Source organism: Sceloporus occidentalis, unplaced genomic scaffold, assembly GCF_023333645.1.
Source record: "Sceloporus occidentalis isolate IW3139 unplaced genomic scaffold, rSceOcc1.0.p SCAF_8, whole genome shotgun sequence".
In the NCBI taxonomy this organism is placed as follows: Eukaryota; Metazoa; Chordata; class Lepidosauria; order Squamata; family Phrynosomatidae; genus Sceloporus; species Sceloporus occidentalis.
The window spans coordinates 6,839,512-6,866,325 of NW_028316988.1; the positions used below are offsets into that span (position 1 = coordinate 6,839,512).

The 26,814-nt window shown below is 43.8% G+C and overlaps 2 protein-coding genes across 7 annotated transcripts in view; one reads left to right on the forward strand and one right to left on the reverse strand.

The window, feature by feature from the left end:
- Positions 1-2,138: 2,138 nt before the first annotated feature.
- LOC149307743 (4'-phosphopantetheine phosphatase) lies at positions 2,139-26,007 on the reverse strand. Of its 2 annotated transcripts, none has more exons than XM_089534376.1 (19): positions 25,788-26,007; positions 22,198-22,280; positions 21,267-21,475; positions 20,400-20,583; positions 19,486-19,578; positions 17,284-17,437; positions 16,592-16,773; positions 15,105-15,186; positions 14,337-14,437; positions 14,072-14,227; positions 12,894-13,006; positions 11,884-11,971; positions 10,539-10,690; positions 9,036-9,091; positions 8,348-8,397; positions 7,462-7,566; positions 6,630-6,730; positions 3,331-3,399; positions 2,139-2,757 (listed from the first exon to the last, which is right to left on the reverse strand). In XM_089534376.1, exons 1-19 carry the CDS (start codon positions 25,981-25,983, stop codon positions 2,544-2,546), a joined length of 2,388 nt encoding a protein of 795 aa, XP_089390502.1. In that variant the 5' UTR covers positions 25,984-26,007; the 3' UTR covers positions 2,139-2,543. The 2 variants fall into 2 exon arrangements, with proteins under 2 accessions (XP_089390502.1, XP_089390503.1); XM_089534377.1 differs by lacking the exon at positions 25,788-26,007 and adding an exon at positions 22,541-22,597.
- LOC149307744 (transcription factor HES-5-like) overlaps positions 25,927-26,814 on the forward strand; it is a 46,539-nt gene continuing 45,651 nt past the window's right edge. For 3 of the 5 annotated variants that reach the window (XM_089534382.1, XM_089534378.1, XM_089534383.1), the window contains exon 1: positions 25,939-26,299. The gene's annotated coding sequence lies outside the window, so the exon portion shown is untranslated. Of the gene's footprint in view, positions 26,300-26,814 lie in introns of all 5 variants that reach the window. The other 2 variants (XM_089534381.1, XM_089534379.1) reach the window with 2 other exon arrangements.

Below are 26,814 nucleotides of genomic sequence, written 5' to 3' on the forward strand. Positions count from 1 at the left end.
CGTAACTGCATTGAATTGCTCATACTCACCTGCCGGATGACTTCAACTCCTCCAACCTGTTTTGGGGCAGGCATTGGCACTCTGTGCACTGGTTTTGTCCATTGTCGGCTTCATGGCCTCAAACACATGCACCTCTATAATGGCTGTACTCTTTCTTCAGGCCCAGCCACAGCTTTGTCGTCCAACATGGCTGAGCAAGCACCTTCCTTGCTGTGCGCTCTGGACCTCGCAAGTGACACTGTGTGGTATCCCACTGTGAGCAAACCCCGCTATCAGGTTGCCCTGCTGAGACAAGACTCACAGCTCAATGAACGTCGGTAGAAGAAGAGAAAGCATGTTTGTTTTGTCCAAACAGGGACACGAAGGTGAAGAGATGGGAGTTGGGAGCGTGTGGTTTGCAAGAAAACGAAACGCAAAGCAGAACAAATGTAGGAACTCACAATGAAAGCACCCCGACAGATGGCCATTCAGCCTCTGTTTAAAAACCTCCAAAGAAGGAGACTCCTTAAACACAGCTCTTACTGTCAAGAAGTTGCTCCTAATGTTTAGTTGGAATCTCTTTTCCTGGAGCTTGCATCCATTGTTCTGGATCCTATTCTCTGGAGCAGCAAAAAACAAGCTTGCTCCATCCTCGATATGACACCCCTTCAAATATTTAAACAGGGCTATAATATCACCTCTTAACCATCTCTTCTCCAGACTAAACATCCCCAGCTCCCTAAGTCTCCCCTCACAGAGCATGGTTTCCAGACCCTTCACCATTTTGGTCGTCCTCCAGCTTCTCAACATCCTTTTTGAACTGTGGTGCCCAGAACTTGACACAGTATTCCTGAACTGGACAGGCCAAAATAAAGCTGCTTTGGGTCTCTTTGGAGGTATGCTATTTAAATGATGCATGGGTCCTAAGAGTCCGGAGGTCGCGCCAAAGCCACACTCCATTCCTAAGCACTGGAGTGTAGCTTTGGTGCAGCTTCTGGATTCTTAGGATGCATGCATCATTTAAATAGTATACCTCCAAAGAGACCCGAAGCAGCTTTATTTTGGCAGTCTGTAACAGGCCTTTGTATCCTTCTTGAGATGCTAAATCTGACACAGGTAAAGGCCCCTTGCTGGCCATGAGTCATTCTAGGACACACAAGCAAAGCAAAGCTTCCTTGTTACATTTCCTCCCCTACAATGACTTTAACTGGAGGACCGTGATGGCATTCAGCACACACCTTTTCTGTTTAGCACAGGCCCAAATGCACTGCTCCAAACCCATTTTTCTCTTCCCTCCTTCTTTGTTTCTTTGCCTCCAGAACACTTTTTTCGAGGCTGAGTTCTGCCTTGTCAAAACCAGCAGAGTAGATACCAACTCTGATGTTCCTGCCCTCTCCGCTCCCAGCCCTTGGCGGCACCACCTACCACTACTACCACTACTTTGCACACTTGTCCCAAATTAAAATACACCTTGTAAAATACATAAATCTGAGTGACCACACTAATTTTTATCACACGGTAACATTGCATTGCTATCATATCCCTGGGGATGGAAGGAACCACTAAGAAAGAAAATGTATCTTCTAATAACACACATTTGTTAGGATCAGGTGTTGCTGCAACTACTTCATGATGCTCTCCATCTGTTGCTGTTGATAGTTCCTAAAGCAAGTGTCCTCTAGTATAACATCAGAGGTTGTGCAAATGTTGTTGTTATCGAGTGCCTTCATGTCATTTCCGATCTAAGGCAAACCCATGGATATTTGGTTTTGGCAAGATTTGTTGAGAGGTTTGCCATTGCTCTGAGACAAAGAGTGGGTGGCTTACCCAGTGGGTTTCCATGGCATTCGAGTCCAATGCTCAAACCAATATACTATGTTGGCTCTGAGTTATGTGCATTCAAGTCAACCCTGACTTATGGTGATGATATAATGGGACTTTGGAGGGGCAAGGTTTATCCTGAGGAGGTTTCCCATGGCTTTCCTTTAAGGCTGAGAGAGTCTGATTCACCAAAGGACATCCAATGGGTTTCTGTGGCTGAGGAGGCATTAAAACTCTGGTCTCCAGGAGTCTTATCCAACACCCAAACCAACTAGGTCAGCCTGGCTCTCCAATCTCTCAACCAACGAAAGGGAGGAAAAAACTTTACCGACTGAAAATTAGTCAAGAACAGATTTCTTTCTGCTCTTTAAAAGTTCTATTTGGTATCTGGCCAGTTATGGCTGGTACTGTATATACTTAGGCCAACATATAAAAAGAAACTTCATCGATATTAAATATGTCAAGACTGAATTATCTCACGGAACAAAAAGAAAATCAACTGGTGTTGTGGTTGTTGTTGTTTTCCCCCCGTCACAAATACTGCAGCATTAAACACTTACAAAAAGAAAAAGCCAGTATATGAGTTAGCACAATATAAATACGCAATCGTCTGTGTGAACTCATATTTTCCCCCTGTGGTAATAAAAATACATTCTTTACAATTAAAAGGGAACTAGTGCAAGTCCTGTTTCAGTTCGGTAAGCCGCAGCCTGGGCTCACCCTTTTAAAGTCTTTCCGCTGGGTCATTTGAGGGGCACCTCGTACTTGAAAATGACGCTGAAGATCTTCCCTCCGAGGCGATCGGCCAGCCAAGAGTTTTTGATAACCGCAAGTTTGAGGCTCTCACACTTGAGGGCTGCATAGTAGTTGGTATGGATGGCACGGCCCATGCCTTCAATGATGACCAGGTCTGTCTTCCGCTCGCGGACCAGGTTGGCCAAACCTTTGTCCAGACGGCTGCAAGAAGAACCAGCACTTGCTAAGAAGGCTACAGGAGGCATTTCCCTATCATGGCTTGCTAATGCCAGCAGAGATGTTAAAAATGGCACAAAGATGGGCACCAGGTAGACTGGGATGCAGGACACTGATTAGAGTTTAACAAGAATTCCTGCAGCCTCAATTGCTTATCAACCTCACCGTTCTGCACTTGGGTCATATTAACATTAATCGCTTGCATAGCTTTGGGTGGGTTTTTCGGGCTCTGGAGCCATGTTCTAGAAGAGTTTTTTCCTGATGTTTGGCCAGCAGCTGTGGCTGGCACCTTCGGAGATGAATGAAGATGCCAGCCACAGCTGCTGGCGAAACGTCAGGAAAAAACTCTTCTAGAACATGGCTCCAGAGCCCAAAAAACCCACCCCAAACTATGGATGCCGGCCGTGAAAGCCTTCGGCTTCACGTGTTATATTTTCCCATGTGGGAAGTGTAGGGTTTCTCCTCTTGCAGTCAACCTACTACAAATTTTGCCCAAGTCCCACTGTGCCACTAAATCAAAATGGGAACAAAATGGGAATAGCATGGAAAACCTCTTACCTCAAGTCCAAGCATGGTGAACTCGAGCCTGTCTGCACCACGAGCAACTTCTCTTCCTTCAAGGCAGATCTAAAAGAAGAACGATCCGTTAAGTCCTTGCTTCCTCATAAAAGGTATGTTTTTAAAACTATTATATTGTTGTACATTATATATGGCGTCTTTGAGGGCAGTGTTGAGCTCTCAGCTGAACGGAGATTGAGAGATACAACTGTTCAAACAGAACAAGGATTACTGCATGCAGTCCGCCCTTTGCTTACGTGGGGGATCCGTTCCGGACCCCCCCCCCCCCCGCGTAAGCCAAATTCCGCGCATGCTCAAGTCCCATTCAAGTGAATGGGGCTTGTGCATGTGGTGGCGCGCACTATTCATCTGAATGGGACGTGCTGCCCCTTGTGCCCCAGGCGGCTTTCAGCATATGCTGAAAGTCACGTATAGCACGCCCGCACATAACACGGACAGACTGTACCATGAGATCAGCTAACCTTCCCAAACAGATTGTTCCTTTCTCTTTGCCCCTGTGTTGTGTGTTGTTTGCCTTCAAATTGTTTCCAACTTATAGTGACCCTCAAGCAAACCTATTACAGGCTTTTCTTGGCAAGTTTCTTCAGAGGGTGTTTGCCTTTGCCATCCTCTGAGGCTGAGAGAGTGTGACATGCCGAGGGGCACCCAGTGGGTTTTCATGGCCGAGTGAGGATTTGAACCCTGGCCTCCAGAGTCACAGTCCAATGCTCAAACCGTTATGCCATTTACCATCCTATTTTACTGATACTGTAAACTGAGTATAGAAAGGCAAACTTTACAAAAGCTCATCTGAACATATTGTTCCTTGCTGAATTAGAAGGCTGCTATAATGGGACTCATCATAATGAAAGCGTTTGTCGTTGTGACTACAACACAGTTGAGGACTTGGTCCATGTGCTAACTCTGGGGTCCAACGTTTCTGGTCAAGAGAGAAAAACCTTTGTAGCCCATCTTAGAACCACATCCGAGAAGAATGGGTCAAGACGAATCGACTATGGCCCGATACAGACAGGCCAAAATAAAGCTGCTTCAGGTCACTTTGGAGGTATGCTGTTTAAAGGATACATGCGTCCTAAGAGTCCGGAAGCTGCAACAAAGGCACGATCCAGTCCTAAGGACTGGAGCACAGGTTCCAGACTCTTAGGATGCATGCATCAATTAAACAGCATACCTCCAAAGTGACCCAAAGCAGCTTTATTTTGGCCTGTCTCTTCAGGCCCTATGATAAATTTACCATATTCCAAAAGGCAAGGTTTACAGCTTTGGTTGTCAAGCCTAAGTTAAAGTCGAAACTTAAAAAGAATTGTGTGGCAAACAAAACAGAACCTGCCCAGACCCTGAGATCCTCAAGAGACGCCCTTCCTTTTGTATCTACTAGATTCAGATGTATGACTGGTGAGGATGGAAGAAAATGCCTTCTCAATGAATGGAATGGCCTCCTCTTTGCCTTCCTTTCATTGAAAGGCAAATACTTGTTTTATTATTAGTATTATAATAAATATATTATATATTAGTATTAGCATCAAATATATATTAGTATGATTAGTATTATAATATAACTTTTAAAACTGTTTCAACATTGTTTGTTAACATTCAGAGGCATAGCTGTGTTCACAGTTTCATTCTGTTTTAATGTTGCCCTTTTGTATGGTTTTAACTATATTGTAATCATTTTAAATTGTAAAACACAATTTTTTGGGGGGGAAAGTGGAGAATAAGTAATATTAACAACAACAAGACCTTGTGCAATAAAGTCTGTAATCTTTAGAAACAGTCATAACCTATAATGCTTTTGTTATGTTAAGTCTGAATGCCACATTAGCCTTACTATGGATGCGCATTATTTTTCTTTAAGTCATATATTGATGGTGCATTATATATTTAAGTCATCCTGGAAATAGGATAGACTATCCTCAAACTATGAAAGGTGAATTCGGAACGCGATTCTAAGAAAACCCATCAAGGCTTCAATATTTGTATTACGGTTCATATTCTCTTATAAACTGCATCCGTACTGCAGAAATGATTCAGGTTGACACCACTTTAACTGCCATGACTCAATGGTAGGGGATTCTGGGAATTGGTACTTTTGTGTGGCATCAGAGCTCTTTGACAGAGAAGGCTAAATATCTCACAAAGCTACAATGCCCAGAACTCTATAGCATCAAACCATGGCAATTAAAGTGGCGTCAATCTGGATTATTTTTAGGGCGGAAAAATAAAATGCACAGATATAGGATGGGGACACTTGACTGAACGAGAGACTTATATGTGTGAAAGGAATCTGGGAGTCCAAGTAGACCACAAGTTGAACATGAGTCAACAGTGCGATGCAGCAGCTAACAAGGCCAATGCAATATTAGGCTGCATCAATAGAAGTCTAGTGTCTAGATCAAGGGAAGTCATAGTCCCACTCTATTCTGCTTTGGTCAGGCCCCACCTGGAATATTGTGTCCAATTCTGGGCACCACAATTTTAAAAGGATGTTGAAAAACTGAAGCATGTCCAAAGGAGGGTGACCAAAATGGTGAAGGGTCTGGAAACCATGCCCTATGAGGAATGACTCAGGGAGCTGGGGATGTTTAGCCTGGAGAAGAGAAGGTTAAGAGGGAATATGATAGCCCTCTTTAAATACTTAAAGGAGCCCTGGTGGCGCAGTGGTTAAATGCCTGTACTGCAGCCATTCACTCAAAACCACAAGGTTGAGAGTTCAAGACCAGCAAAAGGGCCCAAGCTCGACTTAGGCTTGCATCCTTCCAAGGTCGCTAAATTGAGTACCCAGACTGTTGGGGGCAAATTAGCTTACTTGCTAATTAGCTTACTTGCTGTTCACCGCTATGATCTTTGGAATAGCGGTATATAAATAAAACAAATTATTATTAATTAATTATTACTTGAATTGAGGAGGGAGCAAGCTTGTTTTCCGCTGCTCCAGAGACTAGGATCCAGAGCAATGGATGCAAGCTCCAGGAAAAGAGATTCCAGCTGAACATTAGGAGGAGCTTCCTGACAGTAAGGGCTGTTCGACAGAGGAACACTTTCCCTTGGAGTGTGGTGGAGTCTCCTTCCTTGGAGGTCTTTAAACAGTGGCTGGATGGCCATCTGTCAGGGCTGCTTTAATTGAGAGTTCCTGCATGGCAGAATGGGGTTGGATTGGATGGCCCTTGCGGTCTCTTCCAACTCTATCATTCTATGATTTCTGCAGTGCGGATGCAGGCACAGTCAGCACAAGAGGCAGCAGCGGGTAGAGAAGTAGAACATACCAAACTAATCCTCACCGTATGATTGGATCTGTAGCTGCTATCCTCTCTGTCACAAGCAAGGATTCACTGTAGGTCACATCATTCAAAGCAGGCCCAGAATTACAAGCCAATATAACCTACAATAAGAGAAAGGAAAACAAGGGCCACTGAGCTGAAGACCAGCTGGAAAAGTATACTTATTGAAGGATGCTATGCAAGCTACTAAAAGAAAGATGAATACAGTTGAGCTTGAATGGAGCACACACATAGGCTTGAATGGGGTGCGCACCAGGTGCGTAGTGGAGGTTGCTCCTCCGTGGGCAAATGAGGGGCGACTGTAGACTGTTCTTTGGCTCTTTGTCTGTGGATAAATCCTCATTGCTGAGTTGTATCTTTTTGCCTTCTGCCTAGGAATCCAGTTTACTAAGACCATTTCAAGTGCCCTCTATTTTGAATTGTTTGCAAATTTGTTAAGAGTGCTGCAAACATCTTCGTTCAAATAAAATGTGAACATGCTGAATAATGGCAGACCTTGGGCCACCATAATCCTTTATAATATTTCCCCCTCAGTTATACATGGATTATAAATACCGAGATCATTATATAATGATATATACACCGAGACCATTAATTTCACCCAGCAAAGGGTTCAATATACAATAATCTACTCTAGAGGATTGGGTTGAAACACAAAGGCGACTATCCCTCCATTATTTATGTACCATTCTCTTTTCCAACCACAAATGGTCATTCATCATGCCTTTCTACCTTGTTTGAGTCATTGATTCCTTTGGGAAAAGGCAGAATAATAATAATAATAATAATAATAATGATGTTTAATTTAGGATTAGATTGTAATTCGACTGACCTCTGTGCCCCTGGAGAGCAGTTCCCTGACAAAAGGGAAGACGCCTAAAATGATGTCTACTCCGCTGTTGTCTGCAAAAATTAAGGCACATTTATGAGGAGGGCCCTGCAAAGAGAAAAGCAAAAAGGACTATCAGAGAAGAATGGACAGAGTGAAGGTGTCTGTTATCTACACAGAGTATGAGTTATCACCTCTCTTCTCTTTTAGCTGGTGAAAATGCTTTGCTGGTCCTCCGAGAGCCACTTTGCAAAGCAAAAACCATCTTTAGGAAGGTAACAGACCCATCAGCTTCTTGCATGCAAAGTCCTGTTTACTTCAAAGAGAGATGGGGCTAACGGAGGATCCGTCTACACTGCAGTTTGACGCTGCTTCGACTGTCATGACTCAATGCTATAGAAATCTGGGATCTGCAGTTTTGTGGGATACCTGGCCTTCTTTGTCAGCAAGCTCCGGTGCCGCAACAAACCGCAAACCCCATTGTTCCATTGGATGGAGCCATGAGGGTTAAAGCATTATCAAACTGTATTAATTCTGCAGTGCGGTAGCTGTTTTTTTGGTTACAAAGCTCCTTAAAATCGCCCAACTGATTTCAACACGCAGATAAGGAAATGAAAGTGGATGGAGGAGAGTACTAGGATTTGTAAATCCTACAAAGCTGGTAGTTTCTGTTAGGGCTTAGCACTGGAAACAGTGCTTAATACTCTTGTGTACAAACAAGAGTCCGTAGATCTTAGTCGTTCGGACTTCTTGCACTGCTTTTTTGGCTGTCATTTGTTGAGTTAATTACTTACTATGTAATACATAACGTTATTAATGAAGTGATTGCTAATACTGTTATAATAATGTACTGCTAATTCATCCTTAGTAATAACTAAACTAAATATACCTTGAGCCGTTCCAGCCATTCATTGTAGGAGTCTTCAAGCCAGGGGCGTTCTGTACAGTGGCATAAAAAGTGTCAGGTTAACAACTTTGGTCAGTGTTTGAATTCAGAACCATGCAGGTGGGAGTCTTGAGTTGCTTCAGCGGAGGAGCAGAGCCATTAAATATCTCCTTCCAACTGATATTGCAGGAACAATAAGGAACATTTCATAGAGAGTAGAGAAATACAGACCATGGAGTGTTGGCACAGGCTATCTTCATACTCAAAGGCCCCATACGTCTGTCAAAATAAAGCTGCTTTGGGTCACTTTGGAGGTATGCTGTTTAAATGTTGCATGCGTCATAAGAGTTCGGAAGCCGCGCCAAAGCCACCATCCAGTCCTAAGGACTGGAGCACAGCTTTGACGCAGCTTCCGGACTCTCAGGATGCATGCATCATTTAAATGGCATACCTCCAAAGTGACCTGAAGCAGCTTTATTTTAGCCTGTCTGTATGGGGCCAAAGATAGTTCTGGATTTATTTCATTGAAGGCTGAATAGGAGATTGTTCTAGATGTCTAACGTGCTCCAAGCGTCATAGATCTCTGCCCTCCATGATGCTCTTTATATGCATTTGCTGCCGCCTCCTCACATTACACTCTTCTCAATCAACATACATTCCCCACTAATGCTATAAAGAAGCACCCCAATACCTTGCAATTTCTCCTTGGCTTCTTCAAATCCAAACTGTGGCTCTGTTTCAAGGACGCTGGCAGAGAAAGAAAGAATACAGATGTATTAGGAAGAGAGATTTTTACAGAGATGACGACGACGATGACCGAAATATTAATATCCTGCCCTATATCCGAAGATCTCAGAGCATCTTATAATAAAAGTAGTTTCAAACAATAGAGAATAACAATAGTTTTAAAATATTAGACATGTATTAAATAGTTTATCAATTTAAAAAAGAAGACATTTTAAAATGATTAAAAATCATGTGCAAAGGTAAAGGAATTAGGCCCAAAAGCATTAGTGAAAGGTCAGGCTTTAACTTTGGTGCCAAAATGATGCCAATGTTGGTGCCAATCAAACCTCCAAGGTGAGGCCATTCCACAACTGAGGCACCACTGCAAAGAAGGCACTCTCCCATGTTCTCCCACAACGTATCTCCCCAATAGTTGGACACACACGAGGGTCCTTCCAACAGACCTCAGTCTGCAGGCAGATGCATATATATATATATATATATATATATATAGAGAGAGAGAGAGAGAGAGAGAGAGGTGTTCCCTCTACTATTAAGATCCCAAACCATTTAGAGCTTTAAATGTTATCACCAACACTTTGAATTGAGTGCAGAAGTATATTGGCAGCCAGTGGAAAACTAGGCTTCTGAATGGTGCTCCAGTGACCAAACCTGCTGCAGTTTCCAAGTTATCTTCAAGGGCTGCCCCACATAGCATGGATTGCAGTAGTTTTATTGGGAAGTTACTAATACGTGGACTACTGTGGCTAAGTTATCCCTGTCCAAGAAAGGCCACAGCTGGTAGACCGACCGACCAAGCACTCCAAGGCATTGAGTCAACCTGGGCCTCCAAGGACAACAATGGGTCTAGGAGTACTGCCAGACTACTCACTTGCTCCTTCAAGGAGAACCATCCAAAAGTAAAGATGTCACAATCTCAGTCACCCATGGAAGGAGTTTTGGTTATGGGAATATTTCAGATTTCAAAATTCCAGATCCGGGAAATTCCACCTGAACATATGTCAACTTACTTGAAGTCGCACTTTAACAGTTTCGCTGCTTTAATGCCCTCTGCTCGAGTTTTGTGTACTCAGTAAAGAAGCCTTAAGTACAAATGTAAAGAGAAGCTGTACTAACATAGCCACTGATAGGAAAACACTCTCTCTGAGAAACTCTTTCCTCTCTCTGACTTGGGGAGAAGGAAGAACAAGCTGGGACATTAAGTACACATGATGCCAAGAGAGAGATATGTCTCCCAAAGCCTTCAATTAACAGGCATTGTTAATACAAATGGTTGGAAAGGAAGCCATCTGCCAAGTTTCTTTGCGGCCGGCTATGAATTTGCAACGCCCAAAACATGATGATTGGAAGAAAACCAAGAAATAGCAAGCCACAAGCCATTACTGCTGTGAGAAATATGGGACAAAAACTAAACAAACAGAGATGTGCCAAGAATTTCAGGACTTACTCAGAGACGGCTTTTGCTCCCCAGTCAAAGACATTTCCTGCAAGAAGTCCTTTCACCAGGGCAAACTGCCTCTCCTCCCAACCTAATGAATCCAGAGATTCGATTACACCCGGGTAACATTTTAAAGCTATGCCGTTTTCTTTCTGCTTTACCTGTGAGAAAGACAACATGTTGGAGAAGAGAGAACAGAATGACTCCTTTATCAATACACTTATCCACCTGGTTTATAGTCTCTAACAGGTCAGTCGGTCGTCAGTGGCATGGCATTTTGGAAAACGGAACAGATTAAAACAGCAGAGAATATCGCAGGGGATAAAACCAAACAACCAAACCAAACCAAAATTTAGGGCCCATAAAGACAGGCCAAAATAAAGCTGCTTTGAGTCACTTTGGAGGGATGCTAAAGAGGCTGGAAGATGCACCAAAGCCATGCTCCAGTCCTTAGGATCCAGAACTTGATTGTGCCAAATGGCATGGCACAGTAGCAACTGAAGCATTTCCCCAAAAAGAAAGACCTCACGGACAAAAATCCACGTCAGGACATTTTGGGTTCTGAGCCTTTTTCATGGCATTAAAAGAAAACCTGCACATGGCAGGGCACAGTTTACAGCTATTCAGATGACAATGTCATGTGTTTGCCTCTGTGCGACTCCTGCAACAAAACATGCCTCTGGGGGAAACTAAAAATGTCCTGTCGCAACGGAGCAGGGTGAAATAGACATTTGGTTCCTCGCTCTTGAAATCAGTGAAGTCATTAGAAAAATACTGTACAGAGATCATCATGCCGGCCAAAGGACCTTTTATCCAAAAAGTACATTATTTTGCCTTGACGTTCCATTGACATTTGAGACTATTTGGATGACATTACAATTCTTTAGTAAACAGAATTTACCAGGAAACAGAAGCAAACAAGAAAAGGCAGAGATGGTAAGACCTATGATAACACTTCTACAGAAGCCTTCTGACTAAGTCCAAATTAAAGACTATTCTATTCAGGGAAGCCTTCCAACTTTCGTCTTGATTTCATGACTGTATATTTCATGATATATTATTTGTATTGATTTACACTTTTATAGTATTGTTTTAGCTTTGTTATAGCAATATTTTATTAATTTCATAATCTTGTTTGTGGTTTTAGTGTGGACTATATAAAAATATTAGTAGAACTAAATCAACAGGTGTCTTGAAGGCACACTACTAAGTAGTAGAAGTAGCACATAAAACTAAGGTATGAGAATCAAACCTTAAGTAGAGTGAGGTATGCTGAAGTATAGAGAAGTGTACCGAAGGATTTAAACGAAGCCAGGGATTTAGGTGCAGCCATGTTTAAGAGAAAAGGACATACCTTGGAATAGGGATCGGGAAAGTTGAACTCATTCAGACAGTGTTCTCTTGTATCCAACAAACTTCTAACTGTTAAGGTGCCATAAGCACTGCAAAAGAAAAGGGAATGCACAGATCTGAAAATGGAGAATTACGTGCCTACCTGAACTTAATACTGAAGTAAAGGGAAGTATCGTAAGGTACAATGTTCCTTGTTTTTCTGCAGTGGAAAAAGATACCCATGTATGGGATATATAACAGCAACACCCACAGAGGGCACCCCCTTTGCTGCAGACATACTTTTAAAAAGACTATGTGTTGATCCCAATTTGTGTGTGTTTGTTTTAAGAGATCTGACATCTGAAGCAAACATTGGGCGTGTACAGATCTACCACCTGAAGCAAACTTTGGGCATGTGAAGTTACTCAAATTGGAAGAAGCACTGCATGAAGGACAGTACTGATATTTACCTGACAGTTCTGTGGATGACTATTGGAGTCCAATAGTAGTAGATAACAGGCACTGAACATATACAGGCATTGCTGACGCAACGATTTCTTAACTCAGTGAGATACAGACACAGAGCCCACTTGGCAGTGCCATTTATGCCATTGTATTAAGAAGGGGGAAAAGCAACCAGAAAGCTTTGAAAGCTGGTGCAATTTTGGTTGGCTTAATAAAGGTATCACCAATTTTGGAGTTTGCAAAGTGCTAGCATAAGCCTCCTACACTATGCAAGGTTTGTAGTCGGTACAACCGTCGGCCCTCTGTATTCACGGATTCTGCATCCACAGATTCAACTGCCCAAGGCCTGAATTTGTAAACTACAATTGTAAACTGAATTTGTAAATTCAATTGTAAACTACAATTTTTGCCACTGTATATATTGGACACAATTGCATACAAAGGGATTGGAACATCCATGCATTTTGGTATCCACCGGAACTCCAGAAGATACCAAGGGTTCGCTGTACCTTGGCAAGAAGTAACTAGATCTCAGCTAAGCTCCTCACTGCCACAGTACCAACTTACAAAGGCTGTTGCCTGAGTGTCTGAAGTTTATGCCAGTACTTCTGCCGGAATTTTTCCGCTCGTTCCGCCACATCAACCGAGTCTGGCTGGCTAGCGGCAGCACGCTTGGCAACCTGGCAAGGCAAAAAAGAGAGCAGAGAGCCAGTGTAAATAAGATATCTATTATCTCCAACTGCCTGTGGTTTTGCTAAGAAGAGAAATGAAAGCATGCGGAACTGGGAGGCAACGATAACATAAGGAGCAGTCTTTACTGAGAGCAAAGCCACCTTGGCTATAAGTAGCTGCTAAGCCTTAAGTGACCAACTTAAATAAGGAGCTGCCAACCCACAAAAGGCAAGAAGAGGATTCTAAGGATTTCAAAACTTCTACTTTCTCTTCCCCAAGAGTCCTTAAATACTGTTTTAAGACACCATTCAACAACAGAATACACAGATTAACATGTAAATCGCTTCTTCTAAACCAACAGTATATATACCCCACTCTCTTCCATGCCAGCATTCTCCGAAGATGCCAGCCACAGATGCCGGCGAAACGTCAGGAATAAACTCTTCTAGAACATGGCCACAGAGCCCCGAAACCCCACAAAAAACAATGGATGCCGGCGATGAAAGCCTTTGGCTTCAAATTGTCTTTGTGTTTATGTTTTGCTTGTTGTGTGCCTTCAAGTCATTTCCGACTTATGGCGACCCAAAGGAGATCCAACCTATCAGAGTTTTGTTTTGGGGATTTTGTGCCAAGATTTGTTCAGAGTGGGTTTGGAACTGCCTTCTTCCGAGGCTGAGAGCGTGCGACTTGCCCAAGGGTCAGCCAATGGGTTTCCAAGGCTGAGCACTGTTTCTCTCCCTCATAAAAGCATGCTTAAAAAGCATAAGATCCCACTGAGGCTGTGTCTGGACTGCAGAAATAATGCGATTTGACGTCACTTTAACCGCCATGGCTCAATGCTATGCGATTCTTGGATTTGTAGTTTTGTGAGATATTTATCCTTCTCCAAATTACAAATCCCATAATTGCATAGCATCGAGCCATGGTGTTAAACTGCTTTACATCCGTAGTGCAGATGCAGCCTCAGTTTCCACATATGCTTTGTCCCAAAGTTCAGCTTCCAGACTCAGAAATTTGCAGGCTGCTCTCACAAATCAATATAACTATGCAGAGATGAGACAAGTAATCTTTACCCCATCCAAAGCCTCCTCGAAGCAAGAGAGCCAATATTTCCTGGCCATCGCATCATCTGTGAGGTCAACAGTGTCGGGGATATAAGTGGATGGGTCCTTCAGCAAGGGAAGATTCACAAGCGTTCGCTCCAAACGGTCCATTTCCAACATGTCAAACTGGGGAAGGAGAGAAAAGGTTGGGGAGGCTGAGGGTCTTGGTAGTCTAAAGAAGTAACATTTCCAAACTCTGCTGAAAGGTTGTGTAACCCGCTTTGAGGAGACTCACTGTGCCACTCCTTTCTCGCTGAACGGGGCAGATATCGGGAGACGTACTCATGAGGCCAGAACTGCCAGCGTAGTTCTCTCCCCAACTGTAGAGATTGGGATCTTGGAAGGGGCAGAGAGGCAAAAATAGAAAGCATATGTAAGGAAAACCGGCAGAGAATCCTTGACACGTGCCAAAATGATAGTCATGCTTAATATATCTTAAATTTTATTTAAGCAACTGTACATTATTTATATATGCTTATTATGCAAAGGGATCTTGTAGCATCTTTGAGACTAATGGAGTTTTGTGCCCTCAAAATGCACAAATGCATGTCAAGGAAAGGGGAAACTTATTTGTGACAGTGTTGGGAGCACAGCCTTCCCACAAATACCTATACTTTTCCAGAACACTACACTTACAGGCTATGATAGCCCTCTTTAAATACTTGAAGGGATGTCATATTGAGGAGGGAGCAAGCTTGTTTTCTGCAGCTCCAGAAAACAGGACCCGGAGCAATAGATGCAAGATGCAGGAAAAGAGATTCCACCTCAACATTAGGAGGAACGTCTTGACAGTAAGGGCTGTTTGACAGTGGAAGATACTCTTTCCTCGGAGTGTAGTGGAATCTCCCTCCTTGGAGGTCTTTAAACAGAGGCTGGATGGCTATCTGTTGGGTATGCTTTGATTGGGATTTCCTGCATGACAAAATGGGGTTGGACGGGATGGCCCTTGGGGTCTCTTCCAACTCTGCGATTCTATGATTCTATGATATGCAGTTGTACTTACTGTCTTGTTCAGCTCCTTTTAAAAATGCCCCAATGGCTCCCAAGTAGCCTTCATGTCTCAGGAACAAGGCCTGAACTTCCCCCTGCCGCAATATAAAACACTGTGTTTGGATGATGGCCCCTGAGTCCATCGGTTCTTTGCAAGATCACATTTACAGCTCTCTAAGTACAGAAAATAGTCGCAACACTAGATTGAAGTTGAAACTCTAAACTGTATTCTGGTGTGATGAAATAAGTACTTGAACCAAACCTTTCAATATGCTGTTTTCATATCCAGAGTAAAAGAGAACCCTGAAGCGGATACGTTTCAGAAGCAGAGAGCCACTGAATATAATACTTATTCCCTTTTCACCTTCGGCTGGTCATCTATTTCTACCTTGCCACCAAAGAACCACGTGGCACCCTTAAGACCAACAGATTTCTCATAGCTTGAGCCATTGTAAGTTACAATTCAATTCACCGTATGTGTGAAATACCTCTTAGGTTTAAGTATGTGTGCAAAGTGTACACAGTTGAAGGTAGGACCAGAGTAAAATTGCTAACAGTGAAGACTGGGTGGCATCCTGATATTATCACAAGGTTTTTGGCGCCAATGTGCCATCCAAATATATCCCAGCCCCGCTTCCAAGAGGGCTCCGGCGGGCCTTTTTTCAAGCCGAAAACCTCCTGGATCCGAAAAGAGCTGCGAGGAGCGGCTCTGCAAGCGGGAAAGGACCCGGGATGTATTTGGGCAACAAAATTTGAGCCAAAAACCTTGTGATAATATCAGGATGCCGCCTGAATTAAGGGTTAAACTGGATTGAGGTAAGCTGATTTAAACATCCATGTGATAAGCTCCTTCATTTGAAACCCTGAGAACCCCTGGATTGAGGGTTTTGAAAACCAATAACTGAATTTCATGTCATAGTCACTCTCAGAAAAGAGACTGGTCACTTTTGGTCTGAACTAACCCTTTGCAGAGGACGTTACGAAATGAAGTTAAGGCTATAAGTTGTCCACCTTCAAACTAGAATAACTGAAAGACTTTTTGGTTGATGTTGCATATCTGGAGGCAAAGCTCATCACTGTCCCTATGGCCTGTTACAGACTGCCCAAATAAAGCTGCTTCAGGTCTCTTTGGAGGTATGGTATTTAAATGACGCATGGGTCCTAAGAGTCCAGAGATCGCGCCAAAGCCACACTCCATTCCTAAGCACTGGAGTGCAGCTTTGGTGCAGCTTCTGGATTCTTCGGGTGCATGCATCATTTAAACAGCATACCTCCAAAGAAGCAGCTTTATTTTGGCAGTCTTTAACAGGCCTATGCTTTTCTCCCAAAGAAGTATGAATAGGATTGTAAAGCTCATTCTTTACATAACCACACCTCTGAAGTCCCCATTCCACCCTCTAATATACACTGCTGCTTTCTTTTCCCCCTCTAACATAAGGTTGCCACCACCTCCTCGTGTTCTCAAGCCTACATGTCACGAAATAATCAAGTTTTCACTACCTTGGAGAAGAAATTAATACTGTAAGTGATTGTGCGCATGGTGACAGGGTGCCCTCGAATGAAGAAGCCCCCAAAATAGATTTTGTTCAGATTGTGAAGTTTGGCATAGAGGCAAGCCAGCTGTCCAATGTCATTGCTAATCATATGCAGCAAGCTTTTGGCCATGTCTTCTTTGGAAAAGTCTAAAGAAAGAGAAAGAGACAGAACGAGAGAAAGACAGACAGAGACAGAGAGATTGGAGGGGTTATTTCATCAATGATGATTCTCATAAGTGTATCGAGAACGATCTGAGGAATAGCATACTCTGGGCAAGTTACATTCTCTCAACCTCAGAGGGAGGCAATGGCAAACCACTCTGAACAAATCTTGCCAAGAAAACCCCGTGATAGGTTCTCCTTAAGATTACCATAAGTCAGAGACAAAACAACAAGGAATACCTGCCTTTCCAGATGCTGGATTGCAAGCCCTGTAAGATTTCACTAGCATATCCAATGGTGACGAACAATGGCAGTTTAATTTTAGGTCTACGTTTGGCTGGCTATCACCAATTCTTAAGAAATCAGGACCCACAACTACTCTTTCTTTAAAAGAGAGCAGTGTGAGACAGCAAGATAAGAGAGATATCTGTGTGTGCTTGGGGTCAGGTCATCATAAAACAGGACAGCACCATAAAACAGATTGTCGACCGTTACCTTTGTCTGCTGTGGCAGATTTCCCAAAACTACTGGCTATTAGGTTTCCACTGAGTCCGAGAGTCTGGTAGGCCCCACCGTATACATCTTTCACCAGCATGTCGACGTTGGTGTGCTGTCCCTTCGAAGCAAGCTGCAGAAGCTCATCGAACTTCTAAAAGAAACCCCAACCCCAAAATGCATCATTCAAGCACCTCTTGACGGATATATTCACAATGATAACGGTCATTCTATAACTCATGCAAAGAGACATGGGTATCATTGCCACCTTTTTTCCAATATGGCTACCTTTCCCAGGCCTGGTTCACAATGATGTTCTCGACCCATGTCTTTGTCAACTTCAGGGGAGGATTTGGATATCTAATGTTTCTCCATCCAAAAATATTGTTTTAAAAAAAATAATCCCTTGCACATAGAGAACTAGTGTGTCAGGGCAAAAGCTAAACTATAATAACCCTTCTTTTTGATATGCTACTTTGTATTTGTGGAATGAGGTGAGGTGGGGATTTTTAGAAGACATGATAGTTGCCTTAGAGTCACCAGAAGTCAGAAACTACTTGAAGGCACACAACAACATCAACAACAGCAAGTCCTTACTTGCAGCATGCCTGTCTCAAAATGGCCTCCCTGTTGCATACCTTCATGTCTTTTCGTTTTAAACACAGGCCCTTTATTTTAAATTTCAGGGTACAGTCATTTTGTGATGGTTGTCCTTTTCACTCTCTAGATTGATTGATTGTTGCTGTGGTGTTACAATGGAGTTGTGTTACTACAGGTACTTCTGCCAATGCTATGCCCCCTCAAACTTACCTCTCAAGCAGGGAAGTGTACCAACTAAAGGGCTTCTGAGGTGCTGTAGGCTAGTAAGTTAGGAAATGACAACTGCAGTTCTCTCTTGATTGCACAACACATTTAGGTAGGTAGTTGGAAAGAATCCTTGGCATGAAGTTGAAGGCTTTTCATGGCAGGCGTCCATAGTTTTTTTGTGGGTTTTTCGGGCTATGTGGCCATGTTCTAGAAGAGTTTATTCCTCTTTGCATATCCTCCCACCCTGAGGCTTTGCCATCAACAACAGAGCAATACACAAATCAACATGGAGATCACTCCTCCCTACCCAGGCTCTCATACCCCACTCTCTTCCATGCCAGCATTCTCTGAAGATGCCAGCCACAGATGCGGGAGAAACGTCAGGAATAAACTCTTCTAGAACATGGCCACATAGCCCCAAAAAACCACAAAAAACAATCCTTGGGGTCCTTTGATTGGGAGACTGCCGCAGCCATCATTTCCCAGAACCTTGCTTTGCAGTATTTGAGAAACCCTTCAGTTGGGGGTGCCGGCTGGCTTAAAAGTTTGGGGCTTATGTTCTATCTTTAACAGCTACAAATATGAATCCCAAACGTTACGAGACTGTAAGTTTGACTCACGATCTCATAAAAATTGGATGTCAGGATGTGAAAAGTTTTATTTCTTGATTTACTGGATTTCTGTGGTTCATTTCTTTCAGAATTTGTTTTGTATTTTGTATGACATTCAGAAAATTGTTGGCCTGGGGCAACTGGCAAGAAATAAACATATATAATACACACAATCAGTCTTGGAGTCCTGTGGACATCCAGACCATTTCCCTGCCACACACATCTTCAGACCCCCAGATACAAGTTAACCAAGTGTGAGTGACCATAAGATCTTTCTACAAAAAGACACAGCACAAACTTGCACCACATACTCTGGGTGCAATTCTACTTCTTTCCTAGAGGAAGGCTCAGGCGCGGGACAGACGGGTGCAATAGAGCGCCCTCATCACGTGCGAGGGGCGGCGCTTCCAGACTCCCCTTGCCCCTGATGAGGGTGTCAAAATGGCGGCGCCCTGTACAGATGGGTGTCGCCATCATTATGTGATGGACGCCTAGCGTCTGTACATCGCGGCGCCATTGGAACGTCGCGAGTGCACCATTGGTGCACTGTGGCGTCACAATGGCACCACAAGAAGAACCTGCTTTTTGCGGGTTCTTTTTGGTCCGCGGGGAAGTCCCGCAGTCTGGAGGCTGCGGCTTCCCCATGGACCAAAGCTGGGCGCCGGGAGACTGTCCTTTTTGGACGGTCTGTCTCGCGCCATACATTTCCCTCCCACCTCCCTGCTCAATATTAAGGCTATACCATGCGTCCATAACACAATGAAAGAGTACCTTCTCGTTTTACCTTTGTTTTTGTAAGCAATGCTCCGAGACCCCAAAAAGTGCCACCTCCAATGGAACTGCCTCCAATCCATTCAAACTTATCCTCTGTTTCCACCTAGCCAAGGCAAGAACAAGAGAAGCACAAAAAGATAAAAGAATTGTATTATTTACATGAAGGCATTTTTTTGGCATATGTCCACTAAATACACCTAAGTAAAGGCCAACCAATATAGCGAAGGGCTCCCAGTAGCTCTTTTAACTGGAAACAATTTGGCTCAATAGGTGACTGGGGACTATGGTCCAAAACACTGCAGAAATAATACAGTTTGAGACCACTTTAACTGCCCTGGCTCAATGCTAGGGAAATTCTGAGAACGGTGGTTTTGTGAGACGTTTTGCCTTCTCTGGTGCCACAATAAACTACACTTCCCAGGATTCCCTAGCATGGAACCAGGGCAGTTAAACTGGTTTCAAATTGGATTATTTTGGACCTATGTAAATGCCCACCACTGGACAAAAGAGGGGCAACTTTTAGGAACAACTTTGGAAAAGAATAAAGATGATGTACTTGAATCAATGCAATGTTTGGAGAAAGTCCCTGAGAGGTTAAAGCAGTGGTCCCCAAACTGTGCCCTTTAAGAGATGTTGGACTTCATCTCCCAGAAGCCTCAGCCATGTTGGCGAAGAGTCTGGGATTCTGGGAGCTGAAGTCCAAAATCCCTTTAAGAGCACAGTTTGGGGACCGTTGGTTAAAGGCTCACCTAGAAATACTATAGATTGAGTCTTCCTTACCCGAAATTCCAAAATGTAACTCCACAATCCAAAATGTTTTTCGTGGGTGGCTGAGATAGTGACAGCCTTTGCTTTCGGATGGTTCAATGGACACAAACATTGTTTTGTGCGCAAAATTAACAAAAACACTACGTATAAAATTACCTTCACTATAGAAACCCCGGATCCGATATTAACTAGCAAGTAAGGGAAAATATGCGGGTGGTTCATCTGAAACCGAAACTCCGGATCCGCATCCTTCATGTACACAAACGCCTCGTTGGGGATGTTCTTGAGCACAAAGTTGCATCCCTTGATTAAGCAAGTCATGACATCTTCTTTATCTAACCTAAAAGGGTGGGAGACACAAATGGGAGGCACAGTTTTTTAGAATTGGTCAATGGCGATCAATGCCCTCTGCGCATAAATAGGTCAGGTGTCTTCAAAATCAATGCACTGAAAGGTTCTAGTTCTTTCTAGCTACAAGAAATGGTCTGTCCTTGAATATTCACAGAGGGATGACCTCCATTAATTTCAATGGGGCGCACCCCCATGCACTTGCAGGCACGTCCCATTCATGTTTATAGGGCTTGAACATCGGACTTGAGATCTGCAGTCTTGACACGCGTCCCATTCAAGTTTATGGGGCTTGAATATCGGACTTGAGATCTGCAGTCCTGAATATTCACGGAGGGGTGACCTCCATTAATTTCAACGGGGCGTGCCTCCATGTGCTTGCAGGCACTCGTCCCATTCAAGTCTATGGGGCTTAAATACCGGTGAGTCTGTTTTTGCCAGGGGTCCGGAATGGATCCCCTGCAAAAATGGAGGTCTGACTGTATTTGTTTCTCAAGAAGAGGATTTTCCAAGTAGCTATATAAATGCCACCCATGCAAGTAATGTACCATTCAAAGTAACTGGCTTACTTTGCTCTGCGGTGAAGCTGCTGTGGGTACAAAGCGATTGAAGGAGTATGCCCCATTCAAAACTAATAACTCTCCACGCGAGCCACTTTTTCACCTTTCAACTTACTTCAGTCCCAGCTTCTTCTCAATGAGGTCTTTGAATTTGTAGGCGCCGCCTCCAGTGGCTTTGATCACTTTTGTTTCTGTGTTGACAAGGTGGTCTTTGATGAAATCCAGGCAGGTTTCGATATAGGTGTTCTCAAACTTAATGAAATGTAGCCGAGCTGTTATCTCCTCCTGGACCGTGATTTCGTACGGCGATTCCGGTTCTATGTCCTTTGGGAGCAACAACGACAACAACAAAAAGACACCCAACAAGCAAACCAGCAAAGCTCTCTGTTGCTGACTTTTCTCTCCAAGACTTCTTCAAGAAGGAAAACTAATACAAGTATATCTGCTCTCCACTTTTCTCTCTCCGTTTTGTTGTTCATGCATGTTTAGTAAGGAATTCATTCTAGCAGCAGCTGCTGTTTACTTTGCCTGTTGTAAGCAGGCACACAAAGCTACAGTTGGTTCAGCTTGCAAAGAATCTGCTCTTTCCCTACTCAAACTTTAGTGCATCATTTACTACAGACATGCTTCTACAACCCCATAAAAGGCAGCTTTTTTTTCCCCTCAGAGGCTTTGGTCCAAAACACACTGCAGAAATAATCCAGTTTGAGACCCCTTTAACTGTCCTGGCAAAGTACTAGGGAATCCTGGGAATTGCACCAGAGCTCTCTGACAGAGAAAGCTAAACTACACAGAACTATTGTTCCCAGAATTGCCTAGTACTGAGCCAGGGCACTTAAAGCAGTCTCCAAATGGATGATTTTCTGCAGTGTGCTTTTGGCTTTTGTTAACTGAGGTTCACTGTATTGTGGTTGTGTGCGGTTTCTGTAAATTGGCACCCCTGCGCCAGAGCATGGCATGCAGTAGGTATCGCAACACACACTTGGGTCTGCTTCAATAAACTTAGCATCAATAAACATAAAGCGTCCACAAAACCGCCAACTTACCTTCCCTGACTGGCCAAAAGATCGCACCCTTGCCACTTTATGTTGCACTGTTGAATAATACGCCAACTTGGCTAAGGACCCACCTGTTGGCAAAAAGTGACAGGTATGAGATAGACGCCTGGACATATCTATCAGAGTCACTTTGGCAAGTACAAGTCCATTTTATGTTGGGCTTCGTTCACAAAAATTGGTCCATCTTAAAACACTAAGCACAGCTAGAAGACATATCCAAGGGTAGCCGTGTTGGCCATACAGCAAAGTACAATCAGATCCAAAATCCACCAAACAGTGGTATTTATTTAGAAGGGCAAAAAAAGGACGATAGGAGCGGTGAAGAACAAACCATATGAGAAAAGGTTGAAGGAGGTGAGCATGTTCAGCTTGGTAGAAGAGAAGATTGAGGGATATTTCCACCACAGGATGAAATGATGGCACTCTTGAAATACGTCATGGGATGTCACAAAAAGGAGAACACAAGCTTCTTCTCTGCTGCCCCAGAAGGTAGGACCAGGTCTAATGGTTTTAAGTTACAGGAGAGTAGATTATGATTGAACATTAGAAGGAACTTCTTGATAGTGAGAGTGGTTCAGTGATGGAATCAATTGCCTAGAAATATGAGCATATGAGAAACTGGAGCATGTCCAAAGGAGGGCGACTAAAATGGTGAAGGGTCTTGAAACCATGTCCTATGAGGAATGACTGAGGGAGCTGGGGATGTTCAGACTGGAGAAGAGAAGGTTAAGAGGTGATATGATAGCCCTGTTTAAGTATTTGAAGGGATGTCATATTGAGGAGGGAGCAAGCTTGTTTTCTGCTGCTCCAGAGAATAAGACCCGGAACAATGGAAAAGAGGAATTCCACCTCAACATTAGGAGGAACTTCCTGACAGTAAGGGCTGTTCGACAGTGGAAGACAATTCCTTGGGAAATGGTGGAGTCTCCTTCTTTGGAGGTCTTTAAACAGAGGACGTCCAACCCCATTCAGTCCAACCCCATTCTGCCATGCAGGAACTCCCTTTCAAAGCACCCCCAAAAGATGCCCATCCAGCCTCTGTTTAAAGACCTCCAAAGAAGGAGACTCCAATGATCTCCGAGGGAAATATCATTCGTTGTGGAACATGTTCCATATTAATCCCTTCTCATCCATATAAAGTGGTCCCTCCACATTCGCTGGGTCAGGGATGAAGGGTGAATGCGCAAATACAAAAACACTATTCTTTTTACCCGGGAGAACACCTCTCTAGGAATCTCCAGGTCCTCCAGTGCAACTCTGTGGTCAACATCTACCAGAAATTGGTCATAGAATCACGGAGGACCTACAAATGCCTAGAGAAGGGCTTTTTCTAGGAACATCTCTAGGTTCCCCAGCACAACTCTATGGTTAACTTCCAGCAGAATTGCGCTGGAGGACCTAGAGATTCCTAGAGATGACATATTGATCAAAACGGCAAATAATCAATTCCGCCAAAGTCAAAGCCACAAATGTGGAGGGCCAGCTTTTCTATTACTCTGGTATGCATATGTACACAACACTCAGAATGTAAAGCACTGTATAAATTTTATGACATCTATTAGCTGTGTTGGCCATTTGGTATTTTTGCGTTGAAGATAAAATCTATGTTGGGGTAATATCTTTAGTAAGCCAACCAGAGGGACACAAAATACCAAAGTCAGGAGGGTATAGACCAGCGGCTCCCAAACCTCTATTCTCCAGATGTTTTGGACTTCGGCTCCCAGATCTCCTGACCGTTGGCCAAGTTGGCTGGGGCTTTTAGGAGCTGAGGTCCAAAACGCCTGGAGGACCAAAGTTTGGGAACTGTAGCATTTCCAATTTCTAGGTAGGGTTGTGAAAGCTGGACAGGGCAGGTCCTGTCTTTAGAGGGCACAGAAAGCATCTTCCCCACAAACTCTTGGCAGGGAAACTGGATGACACCCCATCAGAAATGGGGTATACCTAATTCTGAATGTAAATTAAATACCTCTGGAGCCCTCCATTCCAATGCTGGGAAGCTGTTTAAAATGTGTCCGACTGAACTGTCCTGTGTCACTGCCAATCATAGAATCATAGAGTGGGAAGAGACCACAAGGGCCATCCAACCCAACCCCCTGCCATGCAGGAACTCTCAGTCAAAGACACTATACTGTTATTAATCGCTTTCTCTAAGGTCAGAACAAGGTGTCCAGCCATGTGGTCATAGAATCGTAGAATTGGAAGAGACCTCCAAGGGCCATCCAGTCCAACCCCATTCTGCCATGCAGGAACTCTCAATCAAAGCATCCCCGATAGATAGCCATCCAGCCTCTGTTTAAAGACCTCCAAAGAAGGAGACTCCATCATATGCAGCATATTCCACTGTCGAACAGCCCTTACTGTCAGGAAGTTCCTCCTAATGTTGAGCTGGAATCTCTTTTCCTGGAGCTTGCAGCCATTGTCCCAGGTTCTATTCTCTGGAGCATCAGAAAACAAGCTTGCTCTCTCCTCAATATGACATCCCTTCAAGTATTTAAACAGGGCTCTCATATCACCTCTTAACCTTCTCTTCTCCAGGCTAAACATCCCCAGCTCCCTAAGACTTTCCTCATAGGGCTTCATGGTTTCCAGATCCTTCACCATTTTAGTCGTCCTCCTTTGGACACATACATGGCTCCAGTTTCTCAATGTCCTTTTGGAATTGTGGGGCGCAGAACTGGACACAGCATTATTCCAGGTGGATATTACTGGGCCCTCGTTCTGACCTCAGAGTTAAGCAACTCATCTCTAAAGAGACCATTTAGGCATCTGTAGGCCTTCCAGAGCAATTGCTGTCAACCTTTGACAGATGCTGACCATAGAGTTGCATTGGGGGACCTAGAAATTCCTAGAGAGGGCATTTGTTTAGGCATTCTTCCAGCACAACCATAGCAACCTCTGGCAGATGTTGACCACAGAGTTGCCTTGGAGGACCTAGAAATTCCTAGAGATAACACTTAGCCATCTGTAGGTCTTCCAGAGCCACTGCAGTGACAGATGTTGACCATAGAGTTGCCCTGGAGGACCTAGAAATGCCTAGAGAGGCGTTCTCTCAGGCAAACAAGAAAAAGTGTATTACTGTTATTATTAGTGGTCTCCCCACTTTCACAAGGGCTCTTGAGCCCCTAAACCCCAGAAAATGTGTATAAAATCTGTATAAACAAAAATAAAAGCCTTCTTTTAACCCTGAGGCCTAGCTTTCCTCTGCAGCCTTCCCAACCCCCTATAGATTTTTATTTCTCCCATAGGAACCTTGCTTATTCTGCCTGTATCCCCCCCCCCCAATTACTGTAAGCCTTCTCAACCAGCGCGCTGGGATTTGTAGTCTTTGATCCAGCAGCAGCCATAGAAGCCAATGGAGGTTGCAACTACAACTACCGTCGGCCCCCGCGCCGGATGCGCCGCCGCAGAGCACTTCGGGAAATGATGTCTCCGCCCCCTTCGCTCGCTATAGTCTCAAATGAGGGCCGGGACTCCACTTCCCGAAGTGCTTTGCGCGCCCGCCTTCTCGGTCGGTGGCTGCCTCACAGCAATGGCGGCGGCCGCGGCGGAGGCGGGCGAGAGGAGCGAGCGCGGCTCACCGATGTCGATGGCAAAGCGCTTGGCGTTCTCCAGGTTGCGGAAGATCTCGTCCGGCGGGAGGGTGATGCTCTTGTCCAGGCTGCCGCTGACCGCGACGCCGCCGCCGCCGCTGCTTCTCTTGCCGCCGCCTCGGTCCGCCATTTTGGACGCATAGACCCCGCCGTCGCTCGCTCTTCGCCCGGCTTCATTAGCCATGCAAATTTATGCGCATATGATTTGCATGGTAATGCCAAGAGGAGGGGAGGAAAAGAACGAAACCAATCTCCGAAGGGGGCGGGGCCAGCGTGGCGTAGTGGTTCCAGCGTCGGACTGGGAGCCTGGAGACCCGGGTTCGAGTCCCAGCTGCGCCAAGAAGAAAGGTCCTCCTTAATGGCAAAAGAGAGGAGGACCAGGCACCACAAAATGGAGGACACTGCAAGGTTTTTGGGAAGGTGCCCTGAAATGGAGGACAGTCCACAAAAAGGGAGGACAGTACACAACAAAAGTTTATAATACACACTCATATATACAGGTGTGTGTGTGTGTGTGTGTGTATATATATATATATATATAGGTTCATATATTTAAGCATCTCTATACACACACACACACACATAATACATAATACAATTATTCAGGTTCATTCATATATATAGAAACATATATGAACATATATGTTCATATATTTAGGCATATATGCACACACATATATGTGTGTGTGTTTATGTGTATAATATATATAATACACATAATTGTGTAATACACATTCATATTCAGGTTCATACAGAGCCTCAATATAGGAATACTGTGTATGTGTATATATATATGTGTATATATAGTCATTTCTTCATACATTTCATTCATACATATGCTCATTCATACATATGTTGATACATTTAGGCATATGTGTATATATATAAACATAAATGAATATATGTTCATATATTTAATCACACACACACACACACACACATATATATGTATAAACACGTGTGTGTGTGTGTGTATATATATATATATATATATATATGCCTAAATGTATCAACG

Bases quoted from the DNA above. Each gene is read 5' to 3' on its own strand.
- LOC149307743 (XM_089534376.1), bottom strand. From the start codon at position 25,983: ATGGCTAATGAAGCCGGGCGAAGAGCGAGCGACGGCGGGGTCTATGCG. The intron at 22,281-25,787 runs GTGAGCCGCGCT...TTTTGCCAACAG, and splicing joins GCGCTTTGCCATCGACATCG to GTGGGTCCTTAGCCAAGTTG. The intron at 3,400-6,629 runs GTGAGGATTAGT...TTCTTCTTTTAG, and splicing joins GCTACAGATCCAATCATACG to ATCTGCCTTGAAGGAAGAGA.